Raw genomic sequence first — 19943 nt, 5'->3', positions numbered from 1 at the left:
TAGCACTGGATAGTAAATCACACATGATCCTTGCTTTGACACATTAGTATTTTAATTCTTTCTGGCTACTTGTAGCATTTTTTCTTTTATCTGGAAATACTGACTGGATTTTGGTAGTGATATTCCTGGGAGTTTTCACTTTAGAGTTTCTTTCAAGAATTACATTGTTTTTTTCTATTTCTACTTTGACCTCTGGTTCTAAAAGATTTCTGCAATTCTTTTTTAAGATTTCTGGAAATATGAGAGGTGTTTTTTTTTTTGGTCATGGCATTCACATAGTCCACTGATTCTTAAATTTTTTCCTAGTCTGTTATCCAGGTCAATTGTTTTTGCTATGAGATAACTTAGATTTAATTCTATTTTTTTTGTCTTTTGACTTTGTTTTAATATTTCTTATTGCCTCATTGATTCACTGGCTTCTATATGGCCCATTCTAATTTTCAGGGAGTTTATTGCTTGGGTAAAGTTTTGTACCTCTTGTTCTAAGTGGCTAATTTCCTTTCCAAATCTTTCTTCCATACCTCTCATTTCTGTTCCATTTTTTTTCTTCAAGTGTTCTCATTCTATTTGTAAGAACATTTTAACTTTTTTTTTCCTTTCTTTTTGTGGGGCAATGAGGGTTAAGTGACTTGTCCAGGGTCACACAGCTAGTGTCAAGCGTCTGAGGCCAGATTTGAACTCCAGTCCTCCTGAATCCAGGGTTGGTGCTTTATCCACTGTGTCACCTAGCTGCCCCTTAACTCTTTCAAAAAAAAAAAAATCTTGCTTTGTCTCTTCCGGGTACTCTATTTGAGTTTGTGTCTAAGCTGTGTTTTTTCACTGAGGCTTTGCTCATAGATATAGTGGAATCATTCCCTTCTCAAATTTGAATCTTGAGCTTCCTTGCCACCATAATAGCTCTTTATGGTGGAACTCTTTTTTTTCTTTACTCATTCTTCCAGCATACTTCCTGACTTTGGACTTCATGCTAGGGCTAGGCTCTACAGCTCTTCTAGAGGGTTTCTTGGGGTAACTGACTATTGTATTATTTTAGGATCTCAAGTTTTCAATGCTCTTAAAGTGGTCTGATAGAGGGCAAAGTTTGAATGCTCTCACTTCCTCCTAGTCTGTTGGGTTTGGGTCAGTATAAGAGCTGAAAAGCTCTATTAGTTGAAAGTAGCAGAACTGTAGATTTCCCTTTAGTCTGGGATTCTTGCCCTGGATATTCCTCTGCAGGCTGGGCTAGATACTGGCAATGAAGCCCTGCTCTTTGAGGCCTGAGCCACACCATTGCTGCTGGTTCCTGAACTTTTTTTTTTTCCTTTTCTTTTCTTTTTTTGCAGGGCAATGAGGGTTAAGTGACTTGCCCAGGGTCACGGAGCTAGTAAGTGTCAAGTGTCTGAGATCAGATTTGAACTCAGGTCTTCCTGAATCCAGGGTCAGTGCTTTATCTACTGTGCCACCTAGCTGCCCCCCTGAACTTTTTTCAATACCCTGCCCAGGGCCTCCCTTCTCAATCTGCTCTTGATCTGTTAGCTAGAACTAGGCAGTATATGACAAAGCTGCCAAATTGCATCTCTCCCCATCGAAGTTCCCTGGCATGGGTTTGGGAGTATCCTAGTATGGGTCTGGCTCTGGGACTTCCTCTCCCTGATATATGGCCTCTCCCCAAGTACTGGATTGCTTGCAGGCAGCATGCTTCTGAACCAATTCAATTCCCTGTGACCCCAGACCTCCCTATCTCCCTGTACAGAGCTGGGCTGGGAAAACTGTAATTTTTTCTAGACTTCTCCATCTAGATCTGTTTAGAGAAGTTTTGTGAAGGAGAGCTCACTGTACTTCTTCCTACTATTCCACCATCTCATTGAGGGTTATTTCTCCTCAATGACTTTTTTTTGTGTGTGTGGAAGGGCAATGAGGGTTAAGTGACTTGCCCAAGGTCATACAGCTATTAAGTGTCAAGTGTCTGAGGCCGGATTTGAACTCAGGTCCTTCTGAATTCAGGGCTAGTGCTTTATCTACTGTACCACCTAGCTGCCCCCTCAATGACCTCTTAATGATCAAATCTAATGGCCCTTTCTCAAACCATATCATTCTTGACTTCTTTACAGCCTTTGACACTGTCAATTACATTCTTCTCCTTGATATCCTCTTCCCTCTAGGTTTTCATGACACTGCTCTCTCCTGGCTCTCTTACTTGTCTGATGATTCTTTCTCAATCTTCTTATAGATCTTCATTCAGGCTGCAGATGATGACTGTGGATGTCTTCCAAGGCTCTTTCCTAGGCCCTCTACTCTTCTCCCTTTATTCTATTTGACCTGGTGATCTCATCAGCTCCCAGATTCAACTATCATCTCCATACAAATGATCTCAGCACTATTTATGCAACCCTAGCATCTCTCCTGACCTCTACTCTCCAAATTCCTATTAGATATCTTGAAATGGATGTCCCATAGACATCTTAAACTCAAGATGTCCAAAATGGAACTCATTGTCTTTACCCCCATCCCTCCTCTCTTATTAACTTCCCTAATACTGTCAACAATACAACTATCCTCCCAGTCACCCAGGCTTGCACTGGACTCTGGGCATTTTCATTGGCTATCTCCCATTCCGAGAACTCTCACTCATTTTTACTTCACAGATTCCCCGAGTTTCAGCTAAAAATCTCACCTTCAAGAAGTCTTTCCTGTTCCTCCTTAACTTTACTGTCTTTCCTCTGAGATTATATCCAATTTACTCTGTACATGTCTTATTTGTACATTGCTGTTTACATGCTATCTCCCCCATCAGACTGTAAGTTCCTTAAGTGCATGGGCTCCTTTTTTTCTGTTTCCCAATGTTTAACAGTATCTGACACTTCATAAACAATTAATAAGTGCCTGTTGCTTTAACTAAGGAAGACTGAACTGGCCCAGGTCAGAAACACAGCAAATCAGAGCAGAACCAAACTACTGAGTAGCCCCTGAACTTCCAACGTAGGCAAGATAGAAAGACCCACTCTTTTAAAAAAACAAATTAAAAAAACCCACATACCAACTGCATAAAAATTAATGGTTTAAGGGCAGCTAGGTGGCACAGTGGATAGAGCACCGGCCCTGGAGTCAGGAATACCTGAGTTCAAATCTGGCCTCAGGCACTTAACACTTACTAGCTGTGTGACCCTGGGCAAGTCACAACCCCAAGTGCCTCACTTAAAAAAAAAAAATTAATGGTTTAGAAAAAAATACTTCCAAAGAGTAACAAGCACTTGATCTACCCATGGCATGCTGGGTTCTAAACAAAATAGTACATTAAAAAGTCATATTCTCGGGGGCAGCTAGGTGGCGCAGTGGATAAAGTACCAGCCCTGGATTCAGGTGTACCTGAGTTCAAATCTGGCCTCAGACACTTGACACTTACTAGCTGTGTGAACCTGGGCAAGTCACTTAACCCCCATTGCCCAACCAAGAAAAAAAAAAAGAGAGAGAGATTCTCTTCTTTAAAAAAAGGTATTCACTAAGGGTTACTGGATTTAATTTTTAGTTTTTCAAAAATATAGATCCAAGGAGGAAGATTTCCTTTTTCAGGACTGACAGAAATACATGGTCCAACTCACTTAAATCAGGTCAGTCTTTTTTGATATTTGAGAAGAGTTCTTATGATAGGAAGAAATAGTCACTTTGTAATGACTTTAAGTAGAATACAGAATCATAGATCTAGGACTAGAAAGAACAGCAAAGAGTCTCTAGACTCATACCATCCTTTCATGGAAAACTGAAGTCCAGAGAGTTTAGTGACTTACCCAGAGTCACACCAGTAGTCAGTTGCAAAGCCAGAATATGAACTGGGTCCCCTAACTCCTACACCCAGCACTCTTTCCACTGTCAGGAAACCTTAATCAGACAATCACACAATCAAGTCAAATATGTATGAACTGGTCTCTCTCCTCCTTCAAACTGTAGGCTCCTAGAAGTCAGGGAAGCACCTTTTTTGTGCCCCACATGGTAACCAGTAGTGCTGGGTATGTAAGATGTGCTGAATAGATACCTGCTATATTGAAGGGAATAGGTAAGCAAGCTGTGCTGTCATAGTTTGTTTATCTTGTTTACTTATGCTCTCTAACAGTAAACTTTATCCTTTAAAAGGCATTCGCTCTCTTCCCTCTTACCAGGGCAGGTACAAACACAGAAATCTAACAAAATCTCACTAGGACGGGCTAACTGAGGAAGTTCAATCTAAATTCAGACTGTCTCTGAAAGAACCCATTTTTGCTGGTTTTAGCACTAGGTCCTATAATAATTTGGCATTAGCAGCATAAATGTGCACTCATCAATTATCATGTGGAAGATTGAGAGGCAATACTGCCAATGCTGGTTATACGACAGGAAACTTGAAAAACTGCATCACTGTAATGCTTGAATATAAAACACAACAACTGCCCTCATACTCAAAAGGAAGTGCAAAAGTGCATTCCCAGCTAAAGGTTTTTTCAAGATATAAAAAAGAATGATCAGAGCTGCCCTTTTAAGAACACAGCTAATGGACAGTTTCCTGTAATCTTTTCCTCTGCCTTTCTCATTCCTTCTAAAGCCAGAGTCCTTGGGCCCCTTTGGCTGTTGGTCTGATAGCTCCTTCTCACCAGACTCTTGTCAAATGCATAAAGTAAAACACATGGGATGGTTAAGGAAGAAACCCATTGTGTTGAAATAGAAATGGAATTTGGCAGGGACTCTCTCACTTCTGCCTTTGTATTCCAGCATCAGCAGGATCTGGCACACAGTAAGTCTTTAATAAATGCTTGATAACTGATTAATCTAGAATGTGGGAACTGGTACTGACCATAAGGGATAATTCAGAGGAAAAAAAAGAAGGAAAAGGAAAAAAAGGTTACTGAGAGCTTTCAATACCCTCTACAACTTGGCAGCCTCCTCCTTTTGCCTCATTTCACTTCCCTAATGCCCAGTAGCTCTGGTGTTCTTAACTTGGTGTCCACAGACCTCCCAGGAAAACCATGGTCAGATTTGAGGGAGTCCATGCACTTGGATGGGGAAAAAACCCACATCTTTATTTTCACTAAATTCTCAATGAAATTTAGCATTTCCTTCAATTATAAAAGTGGGTAACAAATCACAGAAATATTAGCTATACTTGTGACTTTGTCTTCCATAGGAATCACAGATACTTTCATATGACATAACAAATGAAAATGTAACCTTGTCAAAGACCATTCCAGTTGTTGTTCTTATTTAACCTAAACAACAGCCTCCACACACTGATATCTTTAGAAAAGAAAATTTATCTTTAACTTGTCTATATTTTAAATGTAGTCTTATTTAACATGTTAATAAAACATATTCCTAGATTACAAATTTGTTTAATATCTTGAAGATATATTTTAATAATTGGTTCCTTTGTAATCCTGTGTAATTTAGGTATTTAAAAATATTATTCTGAAAAAGGTCCACAGGTTTCAGCAGACTACCGAAGAAATCCATGATACACACCAAAAGATTAAGAATTCCTGTTCTAACTATTCTCTGACCCCCATTACATAAGTCTCGTATAGCTCTCCAACCTCCAAGCCTTTTCTTTTCTTCAATGTTATTTCTCATGCCTAGAATTTGGGGTATTAAATTCTTACCCTACATATATATAACCTATATCAGATTACCTGCTGTGTAGGGGGGGGGGGAGGGAGGGGAGGGAGAGAGAAAAATCTGAAATTGGAAAGCCTGTATAAACAAAAGTTGAGAACTATCTTCACATGTAACGGGAAAAAAATACTTTATTAATTAAAAAAAAATAAAAATAAATTTTAAAAAATTATTGCCCAAATTTTAAAAGCTAATTAAAATGTTACCCCTCCATGAAGCCTTTCCTATTCCCCTTAGTCAGTAACTCTCTTCACTATCAAACCTCACGTAGCACTTTGTTTTTCAGTGTTCTTATCATGTAATGTCCATTATGGTTATTGGGTTTTTCATTTTATCCCCTTACTAGGAGGACCAGTAAGGATAAGACCCATGTGTTATCCAGACACTATCTTCCCTATGCTAAACACAGTCTTCTGCACACACTGAACACCTAAGTGTTAACTTATGTTGAGTGTTAACTGAATGGAGAGAAAGGTATATAAAGTAAAAGTAAGTGTATGAGCACAATTAGGGAAATATGAAGAGCTGGGAAAGTGTTTCAATCAAAGTGGCATTACCATAAATCTGGATCAACTCAAGAAGTAAAGATAAGGGAACCAAACCCTAAAGCGAAACTATCCCCAGCATCTAGCTTCTTGGCTAGGGCATTCCAGTGCTGCTGAAATCTGCTAGATGGTCACACAATCGTCCAGGCAAGGTTCACTGTGAAGCAGCAGGATTTAATCTCAAATGGATCCTCACTGCAACATGGTAATCCTTTGATTCTGCCCTTATTGACTCTATTCCCCACAGCGGCTGTTCTAAACTCTTCTTTCCTACAGTGTTCCCTATCATTTCACTCTCAGGAGAGGATCTATGATCCTATGACCTCACCCTCTACTTCACTCCTACTAAGCAGCTAGGTGATGGAGTGGATGGAGCACTGGACCTGGAGTCAGGAAGACCAGAGATCAAATTTGGCCTCACATACTTTCTAGCTATGTGACCCTGGGCAAGTCACTTAGCCTCTGTCTGACTCTCCTCATCTTTAAAATGGGGATAATAATAGCATCTACCTCCCAGGTAGGTTTTTTTGAGGATAAAACTAGATAATATTTATAAAGCACTTTATAAACCATAAAGCACTATACAAAATGCTAACTATTGTTATTATTACTTCACAGAGGAAACAAGAAGCCAACCATTGTGAGCTGTCTCCCCTTCTCCACACCTTCAAATCCCTCTATATCATCCCCCATTCTCACCTGCTTTGCTTCAAACTCTGGGGAAGAGGTGGTCCTTCCTGTCAAGATCAACCTCTCTACTTGTGCCCTTGATCCCATCCCCTTTTTCTTCTTCGATCTTGTTCTCTCAATAATGCCTTCATTGTCTTTCATCTTCAATCTCCTTATCCATTGAGGTAGGGTAAAAGGGAAAGGGAACAAGCATTTATTAAGCACCGACTACATGCCAGGCACTGTGCTAAGTGTAATACAAATAATTCATTTGATCCTCATAACAACCCTGAGAGGTAGATGCTATTATTATCCCCATTTAACGGCCGAGGAAAGTGAGTCAGACAGAGGTTAAGTGATTTGCCCAAGGTCACACAGCTAGGGTGTGAGGTCACATTTGAACTCAGTCTTTCTGACTCCAGGTCTAGCACTCTATCCACACTGTACTCTCTAGCTGCCACTGACTCTTCCCTGTTTCCTAGCAACAGCTCCAAGGCTCCCTATCTTTAATGAACCTTCAACTGACCCTGCCATGCCCTCAAGCTATCCTCTACCTCTCCTCCTAGTCACTGTCAAACTCCTAGGAAATCAGCTAAATTAATTGCCTCCATTTCCTTACCTCCCAATTCACTTTTTAGTCCAGGAGCAATCTGGCTGAAACCACCTTCTCAAAGGTTCACAATGATCTCTTCAATGCTAGATTCAATGATCTTTCCCAGTTCCCATTTTACAAAACTTCTTTATAGCTTTTGAGGCTTCTGACCATGCCCTCCCCTCTTCTCCTGGATACTTGGCTCCTCCCTTGGCTTTCATAAAGATGGTATCTCTTGGTTCTCCTCTTACCCTCCTAACAGTTCCTTCTCAGTCCCCTTTGTTAGTTCAAACACGGCAGTGGTACAGTAGGAAAAAAAAAAGTTTGATTTGGGGTCAGAGGGCCTGGTTTCAAATTCCAATTCTGCTACTTACCACTTATGTAGCCTTGGGCAAAACATTTAACCAACCACTTTGGAATTCAGTTTCCTCATCTATAAAATAAAGAAGTTGGGCTAGTTGGCCTCTAAGGTCTCTTTGAGATCTAAATCCTATGCTCATCAATGCAATGGCCAACCATGATTCTAGAGGACATGATGAAGCATTCTGCTGCTTACCACAGAAAGGTGATGGATGGACTCAGGATGTATACTGAGACATATTTTTTTTTGGACATGGCCAATGTGGGGAATTTATTTTACTTGACTGTGAATATTTGTTTTTCTTTTTCTAAAGGGAGAAGTGAAGGGAGAGGAGTAGAAAGTAAGATTTTTAACTGAAAAAATGTTTAAAGAAAATTTTTAAATCCCATGATCATCATCTCCACCAGCTACACTGCCCACCTCAAGATGACTGAGCCTTGGGGCCTGCTCTCTTGATTAGAATTCTTGGCCAGCATCACTTCTTCAGCAAATATTAAGCATTTAATACAAATTATCTCTCTCTCTCAATCATCCATTTCCTATCAATTAAATGCGGGTATCTCCCAAGGCTCTTTTATGGGCCCCTTTCCCTCAGTGATTTTAGAAGTTCTATGGATTCAATTATTTCTACACAGTTGACTCCCATAATCATACAGTAGGCCCTAATTTCTCCCCTGAACTAAAGTTCCACCTCACCAACTGTCTGCTAGACATTTCCACCTAGATATCCCATCAGCATCTCAAACTCAACAAATGCAATACAGAATTTATAATCTTTTCCCCAAAAGTATCCCTTCTCAAACTTACCTATTTCTACTGAGAACATTATCACTCTTCTAATAACCCAACCAGGTTCACAACATTGATCTCATCCTTGATTCTTCCCCTTTTCTCATCTCTCACATTTAATCAAGTCATATTGAATCTACCCACACATCTCTCATATCCCTCAAGATTATTAAAACAGCCATCTAAATGGTCTCCCTACTTCCAAACTCTCTCTCCAATCAATCTTTCCCACAGCTTCCAAATTCGTATTCTAAGGAACAGAACTAGACACGACACTCAAAATCTTCAATGGTTCCCTACTGTCTCTAGGATAAACTAGAGCCTGGAATTTAATCCCCACCTCTACCAGGTCCTATCTACCTTTCTAGATTTATTTTATATTCTTTCCCTTCACATAACCTAACCAAAGTGACCTACCACCTGTTTTCCAAATTTCACATTCTATTTGTCTTCATGAGTCTGTATACATAGTGTCCCCCCCCCCTCCCCAAGACTGAAATGTACTCCCTCCTCACCTTTACCTCTTAGAATTTCTGGCTTCCTTCCATGCTGGGCTCATATACCACTTACTAAGGGAAACCTGTTCTCTTCTGATTCCACAACACCCTTCCCAGCTATAAATGTTCTCTTTCTCCTAAAATTACTTTGCACTGTTACATGTTGTCTCTCCCCATTAAAACAAAGTCCTTTGAGAACAAGGGACTATTCGATTTTTGTCTTTGTTTCCTCCAATACCTGACACAGTGTCTTTAAAACGGCAGATACTTACTAAATATTTACTGACAAATGGGGATACAAAAAGACTTGGACAAAACTTCTAAGGACAAAGTAATAGTAAAAAGCATTTGAATGGTAAAAGAATGGCTCAATGGGATGCTAAGGAGTTTGGAAAAAGGTGGAAAAGGTTAGTGAGTTCTTTTTCACAAAGTATACAATATTGGATAAATTAAAACAAAAAGGATAATGAGCACAAAAATGTGAATGAGAGCTTTACCCATCTGCTTTGGGTTTACAAGCCACAGGAAAAGCTGAAGAGTTACATTTTTCAATTCTCACATGTAACTGGTTTTGAATCTTAGGTCAGAATTCATGTGAATGTGGGGGCAGCTAGGTGGTGCAGTGGATAAGGCACCAGCCCTGGATTCAGGAGAACCTGAGTTCAAATCTGGCCTCAGACACTTGACACTTCCTGGCTGTGGGACTTAACCCTCATTGCCCTACCCCCCCCCCCAAAAAAAGAAAAAGAATTCATGTGAATGTAAGCTCCATGAATGCACTTAATTTAATTTTTATTTTATCTCTGATTTCCAGTACCTAGGATAATACCTAGGAAAAAAAATATTGAGTACTTAATAAATGTTTGGCGAACTGGACTGTATGAAAATCGTTAGGTTGTAAGCTCCTTCAGAGCAGTATATCTTGTATCCACAGTGCCTAGGATAATACTTCACACAGAGTAAGCACTAAATAAATACATGCTGATTTAAACACCCAAACTAGGCCTGCTGAAGCTCTACCAAAAAGTCTTAAGGATGCTCTGAAAAGACTCAAGGAGAGACCTGAGCACAAATGTCCACTGTGTTTTCTGAGCCAGTGGCCAACTCTCTTCCATTCATGGAAAGAGCTAAGCCTAAGTCTGAGTGAGTAAGAAAACCCCACCCCGGCTCTCATGCTCTCCAGCCCCACGAAATGGTGCTATCCTGGTGCTGAAGCTTTCTTTTCAAATAATACTTCCATGGTTTCTAATAAGATATTGCTGAAAATATTAGGCATCACTGGGGATCTGGTGCTTGGAATTTGTTGGGCCCTAAGATATTGACAACTGTATATAATAGATAATAAGAACTAAAAGAAAGACCTAGATATTGTTTACCTATAAAAATCCTCCATTGTAGAAAGTGACTATCTAGGGCATGAATATATTAGGAAAATAGAGATCTATTTTCTATTTTACAAAGCTTTGAGAATGGTTTACAGAGAGTGGAATTAAAAAACAGATTTATTTAAACACTCAAAGAATGGCTAGAGAGGTAGAAAGAAAATCAGGTTAAGGCAATGTCTTTGAAGAGGGATTATTGATGTTGGAAGGGTTTTTTAATGGAATTTAGTATTTGTGCTCAGCCATGCTAATCAATCAAATCTGTTTTACTTTTTCATATCGGCTTATACCCATTCTATATGTAGAGAAATTTCTTTTCAACTCAGCAACCATTTAATAAGCACCTATCACATGCAAAGCACTGTCAGGCACTAAGGATAACAAAAACAAAAAAATGAAACAGTCCTTTGCTCTCAAAGAGTTTACATTCTTGGGGGGGGGGGGGAATAAAAAAAAGATCCAGGGTACAAAATGGCACCTGGGCTGTGCTTTAGGAGGAACAGAAAAGAAAAGTCAGGGGATGTATAAAAAAATGTAGAAAAGACGTAAGGGGCCTACTCTACCTCTCCTAGCCTAGACCAAAGGTATTCAAGCTGTCATTCTTGGAAGAACTGACTTAGGAAAGAAAAGACACTACATTAACTGTTTTTATGATTACCTTGAAAATTAAGGAAGAATTTTCCCTCTCTATTGAGGCTGCCTCAGATACTTACTAGCTGTGTGGTCCTGGGCAAATTAATTATCTTCTGCCTGCCTCAATTTCCTCATCTGTAAAATAAAAATAAAAATAACAGCCTACCTCTCTCAGGGATGTTGTGAGGATAAAATGAGATATTTGCAAAACATTTACAAACCTTAATGTACTTTGTAAATGCTAATTGTTTTCATCATTATTGGTAAACACCTTACCCTTTGCCTATAAATCCTCTATCTTAATACTCTCAGAAACTCAAATGGAACTGTGATCTCACTTGATATGTAGGTTCATTTCAGTGCTACAGATTACAATTAATCCAACCTACTCAACTCCTGGCAATGCCTTCCTATAAGTTCGCCATGGGGGAATCCATCATTCCTCAACTTCTCCTGCCACACGTAGTAGTCAGGATATAAGTAGAGCACTGTAGCTGTTCACCTGTCATGATTCATCCTTGCCACGGGTCCAGTCCATCTTCTCTTCTGATTTTATACTTCCTTTTAAGTCCCTCATTGTTTATATCCTGCAGCCTGCTCACACTCACCATATGTCTTTCCAGAGCAGTCTGTGGGACAGTCATTTTAAATTCTTCAGAAATCATGTTCCACGGCTTGTGCCATACAAAAACATTGGTAAAATAAAGATATTTAAAAGATAGGCCTCTATTCCTAGAAGCTTGGAGTCATTAAAGGGGTTTTACAATTTTCTGAAGGCAATTCAGCCCAATTTCCTCCTACTGTTTAATTCTGGGTCCAATTCATCCGTTTGTACTGTCTGTCCCAGATATACATTCTGCTGGATAACAGTGGATTGCCCAAAATCTAATGCCCAGTTTTGTTTTTTATTTTTTGCCTTTTACTTTTCCCTCTGTCTCCTCTAATTACTGTCTTAACTACTTTCTTTTGCTAACTTCTCCAGTTTTACCACCATTGGCTTCACTTCCTCCTCTTTCCTTAAACAGGTGCCCACCTCTTGTAAGCTCTGTAAATTCCCTTCAAGGCCATCACTAACTTCCTAATTGTCTTTTCAAACAGCCTCTCCTTTGTCCATAATCTCCTTGAACTCTCTCCTCTGCAACATACCACTGACTGCTGTCTCATTCTTTAAACTTCTTCTTCACTTGTCTCCATTGATATCATATTCATTTTCATCCTAATTTTCTCACTATTGATTCACTAGTTCCTCTTCCTACTCCCATCCCTAAATATGGGCACTCCTCAAAGTTTCATGGCCATACTCCTCCGTTCTACACTCTCTTGAGAATTCACTCTCTCATGTGGCTTCACCCTCTATGGAGGTGCTCCCCAAATCAATATATCCAGCCCTGAGCTTGCTCTCTCTTGAACTCCAACTACATTTCTTCAACTGTCTGTGGAACATCTTCACCTGGACGTCCTGAAACTATCACAGATTCAATTTGTGTAAAATAGGACTTGTCTTATTCTCCATCTACCACTTGACTGCTCTGCTCTATTTCTACTAATGATTTCACTCTTCCCCAGCCTCCTAAATCTTAAAAACCTGGGAGTCATCTTTGTTTCTTCCATGGTCAATCGATCTCCAACTCTTCTTAATCTTGTCTTCACAAATGTTTGTTACATCAGTCCTTATTCTGCCTTGACATTGCCAGACCCTGCTCAGGCCCTTACCACTTCATGACTGTACTACTGTTAAAATCAAACAGGTTTCCGTGTTTGTGGGCTCTCCAAACCATACTACTCATGGTAATAATGTTACTCTACCTAAAGCACTGATTTCACAGTCCCACTAGCTTGCATAAAATTCCAATGGAACTTTCATTTATTTCTCCAAAGAATAAGTTCAAATCCTCAGTCTTGATAATGTAATGATAATTGCTAACTTTGTATAACACTTACAGGTTTGAAAAAGTAGTACCTTACAAAGAATATTTCATTTGGTCCTCACAACAATCCTGTGAAATAAATACTATTATAATCCTCATTTTACAAATGAAGAAAGTAAGGATCAGAGCAATTAAGTAATTTGTCCAGCATCACACAGCTGGTAAGTACCTATAAGATTTGAACCCAAGTCTTCCTGACTCCAGGTCCAGCATTCTGTCCACAATCTGGTCCTGATCTACTTTTACAGTCTTAATTCTAAACACTCCTAGAGATGGCCTGATAGAGTACAAAGAACACCAGGTTTGGAGTCATAGAGTCTAAGTTGAAATCCAAGTTCTATTTACTACCAGTAACCTTATTAGGAAAGTCACTTTACCTTTCTAGGCCTCAAATGCCTCACCTGTATAATGAGGACTAACTTCTAAAGGTCTCTTCCAACTCCAAACCCTATAATCCTATTCATTTTTGAGTCCTATTTCCCCTTCCCGAGGATCCCACCTCCATGATTTTGCTTACTGTTTGCTCATCACTAACTGAAAGGCCCTCTCACTTCCATCCAAATCTTATTCATACTACAAGAGTTGGTTCAAATTCCATTTTCTCCAGAATGCCTTTCCTAATCAGCCTCTGAACAGGTATAACAATTTCTGTACAATCCACCAACAATTAATTGTGTGCAGTAATGCTTGTTCTAGTCAATAACAATAAACATTTATTAAATATCCATTGTGTGCAAAGCACTATGCTAGGCATTGGAGATGGCCGACTGTCCTCATGGAGCTCAAAGTATAAAAAGCTCGGATTGTTATTTAAATCCTAGATTGACATTTAACTTACCACTTGCAGGTCTGACCTCCACAAACAGATGCCTTGAGAACAAAAACAGAGCATCATTGATTTAGAGTCAGAAAGAACCAAAGAGGCCATATAATTCAATCCCTTTGTTTTATGAGGCCCAGAGTGGTGAAGTAACTTGATCAAGGTCACACAGTGAACTAGTGGCAGAGGCTGGATTTGAACCCAGGTCCTCTACTTGCAAATCCAGGGCTCTTTCAACTGTAGCATGCTGACTCTTATTTTTCTTCCTTCACTACTCCCACCAGCATCTAGGACACTGCCTTTCACACAGAAGGGCTTCAATAAGTATTTGTTGAATTAAATAGCAAACATTGATTAAATATTTGCTGGTCTGATTTTTTTTGATTAGTAATGAAATCCTAAAACCTAGATACTCATATGATGAATCTCTCCTTCTCTCTTCTTCCTCCCTCTTCTAAAATATTCGAGTGAAAGTATCAGGAGGCAAAGCAGATAAAAACTGAATATATACATGTGGTAGTAATAAGAACAGAAAGGCCACATGGAAGAGGAGGAAAAGCACTTGATCAGGAGTCAGAAAACTTGAAGTCTGGTACTAGATCCACCACTTACTATCCTTAGTATCTTGAGCAAGTCACACCATCACTTCTCTAAGTTTCCTCATCTACACACATGGATAACAGACTGCCTACCTCATAGGGCTGCTATAAGGGTCTAATGCAATAATGTGTATGACAGCCCTTTACAAATTGTAAGGCAAAATCAAATATAAGGAGTGGTGCTAACTGCAAAAAAAATAATAACAGTCTCTCCTTTTAATCATCTGTATTTTGCTCAAAACACCATTGTAACTTCTTCCTCCTCATGCCTCTCATTCTGATTTATCTGGTCTTCATATATGACACTAAGGGCTTTATATACATTTACTAATGCATACATGACACCTAGTGGCAAAAAGAGAGCAGCCACAGGCTTTCCCCACAAAACAATGTAAGGGAAATGTTGGTCCACTCTCTTTCCTTCTGCATTGCAGGGAACTCAATGTATTGTCATAAGCCTTTGCTAATGTTTCCAAGTAGATGCCCGGCCATCATCTCAAATTCAATATGCCTAAAATTAAATTCTTATTCCCCTCCCACCTGCCCCCAATCCTACCAATGCTATTTTGCTTCAGTACCCAGATTGAAACTCCAGATCTACCTATGACTCCTCCCTATCCCTTGCTACGCATATCCAATTCAATTCAACAAGCATTTATTAATCGTCAGAGAGAAAGACAGCATAGCTTAATGGAGAGAGGATCAACCTGGGAATCAGGAAGAACTAAATTAAAATCCTGCATCTGGCATATACTAGACAAAGGACCATGGATAAGTCACAACCTATCAGTGGCCCAGACACTAAGATTATGTTACAGAAAAATCTGGGCATCGGTATTGTGGGGGAAGGAAGGGATTCATACCAATGAATTCACAGATCTAGCCTTTCTACTTTAAAAATATCCAGACACAAAGTTTTGTCAGTTGTTCTTTTGAAATGTCTCTGTTTAGATCTGCCTCTTCCTTTATTCCATTTGCCACTGCCCTAGTTCAGGCCTTGTCTCCTCATGTCTGACCTCATGTTAGTCAATTTAACCTGCATACTATCACCAATTCAGTTTAATTCGATGTATTTATCAAGTACCTATGTGTAAGATACAGTGTTAAGTGCTAACTAATACTGAGATGAGCATGTCCTATCTTCCCAGCTTGTAAATCAGTCGCAGCAGGGAATCCCCTTCAAGCATTTAGCACAGTATCCTGCACAGAATAGGTACTCAATAAATATCTGATTAATGGTCTAAGAATATGGATGTTTTCTTTTTTTTATTTTTTTAAAGAAGTACTACATAAGCATTCATATACATGGCAGAATGCATGCATACATGTTTGTAAAACAGAACCACAGAAATCTCTTTTCTATAGCTAATGATATGTAAAAATGTAGTTATAACATATATATCTCTGCATATATACTACTTATTTCATGCATCTCTGATTTTTTTAGGTTGCCCAAGACAGTTCACTACTCGTCTATACCACAGTACAGGGTCTTCATAGGTTGCTATGACTGAAAATAATTTAATACCCTGTGGCCAACCTTCTGGTGATGAGCCAGACATAAACAGATGCAGAGATTTCATAACATGCTCCCAAATTTGCCAACACTCTCTTACAGTTCTTCAAAGGAACTGGTAAAATGCCACTAACAAGGAATTTTGTGCCCTTTAATCTTTGAAGAAAGAGTACAAAGAAATACACATCATTATTTCCCTTCAGGGTTCATTTCTCTATTTTCTCAATTGAGAAAAAAGATAAAAAGGCCAAAAGGCAGTATAATATTTACTAGGAAAGACCCTGGATTTGAATACAGGGAGTTTGTTTGAACTGTGGTTCTGGGTCTTAGTTTCTTCCTTTTCCTTTTCCTAAAAGTGCCTTTTACTACTAAATCTTACCATGGCAGAGTGAAATGCACATCTGGGTTCAAGGCACAGGAGTACCGATTTAAAGCTGGAAAGGACTTTATAGAGTCCATCTAGGCCAACCATGTCATTTTACAGATGAGGAAACTGAGGCCTAGAGAGGTTACATGACTTGGTCAGGGAGACAAAAGTAATTATCAGAGACAGACTTTGAACCCAGATCTTTATGACTCCACATCCAGCACATTACTCACTTGGATGGGATCAGACCTCTGCTACTGGTCAAATCTTTTCACCTGTCTCATTTCCTGAGTGTGTGTGTGTGTGTGTGTGCGCGCGCGTGCACGCCGCAAACATGCGTGCATGCACATATATGTATATTAGGGTAATATATCATATATATGCTATACTTCTATATATATATACTATACACATGTATATACATATCACATCATACATTATTCCAGTGTATGCATGTATTTTAATTTTACTGTAGAAATTATTTGTAAATGGGGGGAAATATGAAGCAGCATGATATAGTTCAAAGAGAACTGGACTAGGAGTCACCAAAGGCCTGGGTTCCAATTCTGCCTCTGACACTTAGTGTGTAACCAATTATGAGCAAATTGTTATTGTTGGCCCTCAATGAGCCTCAGTTTTCTTCTCTATAAAATGGGGACAAAGTTGTAGTACCAACTCTCCTGGGGGTTGCTATGAAAATCAAATGAGGTAGCATGGGCAAATTGTGTCCTACCATGTACCAGGCACTGGGGATACAAAGACAAAAGGCAAGGGAGGCAGCAAGTGGCTCAGTGGATTGATCATTGACCCTGGATTCAGAAAGACTTGAGTTGAAATCCTGTGTCACACGCTTACTAGCTGAGCTGTGTGACTCTAGGCAAGTCTGCTTCACTTTCCTCCTGTGTAAAATAAAGATCATAATAGCATTTACCTCCCAGGGCTGTTGTGAGGGAGAGAGAGGGAGGGAGGGAGGGAGGGAGGGAGAGGGGGGAGGGAGGGAGGGGGAGGGGGGAGGGGGGAGGGAGAGAGAGGGAGGGAGAGAAGCTTAAAGCACTATAAAACCCCCTAGCTATCATTTATTATCATCATCATTAACAGGCAGGCAATAAGCATTTATTAAGAGCTTCCCACGAGCCAGGCACCTCGCTCTTGTTAACTGTTACCCTTATTTTTTGCAGTCCCAACCTAACAGGGCTGCTGCGAAGGAAGGAAGATGCTTTTCCACCCTCAATGGGGTTTTGCTCTTATCCTGTAAGGGACGCTCTTCGATCCTGCCTCACCAACCCAAACCCTGCTTGTCTGAGTGCTGACGGGAGCCCGTGAACAACAGGAGGGGGCCGTGAGTTCTTAGATCCCCGGAAAAGAGAGGGATGGTGCACAGGAAGGCAGTTTTCTGTTCTGCTGGCCGAGGCTGGATTCGATGACCTCTGAGTCCTTTCCAGTTCTGAGCCCGGGTGACTGCTAACCCCCACTAGGGAAAGGAAGCGCCTGCCTCGGCTCGGGGGCCGTTTCCGTCCTTCCCTTGGCCCCTTTCTGGGCCTCAGTTTTCCCTCTCGAAGGTCTCCGGCATCTTGCGGCTCCGGCCTCCTAAGGAATCCAGGGCTCGGGGCCCTTTGCCTGCGGTGCTGGCCTGGGAAGGCAGCGACCGGAGGGCTGACCGTCGCTGGCTGGCCGGCCGGCCACCCTCCCCCTCCTCCGTCCCCTCCCCCGGGGCCGCCCCTCTTCCTTCCTTCCTTCTTTCCTTGCTTCCTTCCTTCCTTCCGCCCTCGCTCGTAGCATCCCGGCCCCCGCCTACCCCGCGGCCAACTTCCCCGGGAACCGCCCCCAGGCGCTCGGGCTCCGGAGCGGCCCTTAGCCAGCGCCGAGCCTGCCGTGCGGCGCGGGGCCCGCGGGCCCCCACGTCCGAGCGGCGGCGCGGCTCAAGCGAGCCCCAGGCTTCCCCCGCGGCCTAGCCCCGGCCCCGGCCCGGCTCCGGCCCAGGCCGCGGCCTCACCTGTGCGCCAGCGGGCGGGCCCGGGACTCCTCGGGAGGCTGGGGGCGGGGGCGGGAGGGACGGTAACGGCTCCGCTCGGCCTCGGTAGCGGCGGCGGCGGCGACGGCGGCAGCGGCGGCGGCTCCTCCTCAGCGCGCACAACCCCGCTCCGGCCCAGCGCAGCCCAGGACCGCCCCCTCCGCTTCGACCGCCCATTGGCCCCTCTCCGCCAGGGCGCTCTTCTCATTGGACGACGCGTGTGTCACAGGGCCTCGCGGGCCGCGGAGAGGCGGGACTTCCTGCCGCCGGCGCGGAGGAAGGAGGCGCGGCTGGGGGTGGGGGGGGGCAGGGGTAGCGGCCGGCGGGAGGCGAGAGGAACCTGGTCCGGCGCCCAGCCCAGTGTCAGCGCCTGGGAGGCGGGTCTCCCTCCTTCCCTCCCACACTTCCAAGTCTGGGGAGCGGAGCAGGCCCAAACCAGCCTGGATCTCGCGTCTCTGTCCCCATCCCCCACCCGCCCCGCGCTGCCCAGCTAGTGCATGGCTGCGTGTTCCCCGGGGGAAGGAGGAGGGGGGAGGGGGAGGAGTGTGCCGCGGTGCGTTCACGGGGTACATTCCCACCCCCCAGTGTGAGTGTGGAGGTGGGAGCCTTCCTGCTGGGGCACCCGGTGGTGGGTGAATTCCACCCACTCTCTCCCCCACCCCCATCCTAGGAATGTGGATCTTATAGCTTTCCTAGGTTCATATCGGAAAGGAACCCGAGAGAGGGCATCTAATCCAATTCCTTCGTTTTCTAGAGGAGAAAAGTGAGGCCCAGAAATGTTAAGGCATTTGCCCAAGCTCACCTAGGTAAAAAGCCGCCCCTACCACCACCTCCACCACCTCCCAAAATGGGGGGTTTGGGGGGGGGGAGAGGACCCTGCATCCTGAACAAGAAATGGCGGGGATTTTCTGCAGGAACCCAGTAGTTTCTGACCTACTTTCAGGAAGGCTTAATCAGAGAAAGGAACTGCTTAGGTTTTAAAGAAATGCCAATTTAATTTTTCCACGTAGGAGAATAAGTCAGACGTATAGAGTACAGTAAGAGCCTTTGTACTGGACCCGCCTGGTTCTCACACTAGCTTAAGTAAACTCCTCGAGGGCAGGGAGGCTGTCCCAGTATTTTTATCTTTCTCCAGCACCTAGAACAGCAGCTTACTCATCATTATCATCAATCATCACCATCATCAGTTTATCACCATCGCTTACATTTAAGATTCATATAGTGCTTTCCTCACAACTTTGTGAAGTCCATAGTTACTAGAAGGACCAGGGGATCAACTGACTTAAAACCAGCTTGGTCCTTCTGGAGTCATTCTTAAATTCCAGTGCAATGAGACCTGAGAAGGACCATGGAAATGATCCCTGGTGGTCTGAATGTTACACTTTCATCTTCGGGCCGGCGGAAAGGAAAAGTGAATTCTTCGGGAACACAGAGCTCTTTAGTGTTGAGGCCAGGTCTCTTGGTGTGCACTTAATAAACTTTCAGTTGAATTGAATTAGCTTGGGGCTAGTGCTGTAAGGATTGGAAGGCTAGACCCACCGCTAATTAGCTGGCACTTAGTCCCTTAAAGCCTTAGTTTCCTCCTCCGTAAAATGGGGTAATAATGCCCGACCCGGCC

At 42.2% G+C, this 19943-nt stretch overlaps 1 protein-coding gene across 1 annotated transcript in view; it reads right to left on the bottom strand.

The window, feature by feature from the left end:
- ELAVL1 (ELAV like RNA binding protein 1) overlaps positions 1-18433 on the bottom strand; it is an 83488-nt gene extending 65055 nt beyond the window's left edge. Inside the window, 2 exon segments of the mRNA XM_043990376.1 lie at positions 6861-7002; positions 18308-18433. Coding sequence (XP_043846311.1) covers positions 6861-6992 — 132 coding nt within the window. The 5' untranslated portion in view covers positions 6993-7002; positions 18308-18433.
- Between the last annotated feature and the right edge of the window lie 1510 nt (positions 18434-19943).

This window comes from Dromiciops gliroides, chromosome 1 (assembly GCF_019393635.1).
Source record: "Dromiciops gliroides isolate mDroGli1 chromosome 1, mDroGli1.pri, whole genome shotgun sequence".
NCBI classification, from domain to species: domain Eukaryota; kingdom Metazoa; phylum Chordata; class Mammalia; order Microbiotheria; family Microbiotheriidae; genus Dromiciops; species Dromiciops gliroides.
Note: the sequence above shows the minus strand (reverse complement) of the source record. Positions and strands in the feature narration are given on the sequence as shown.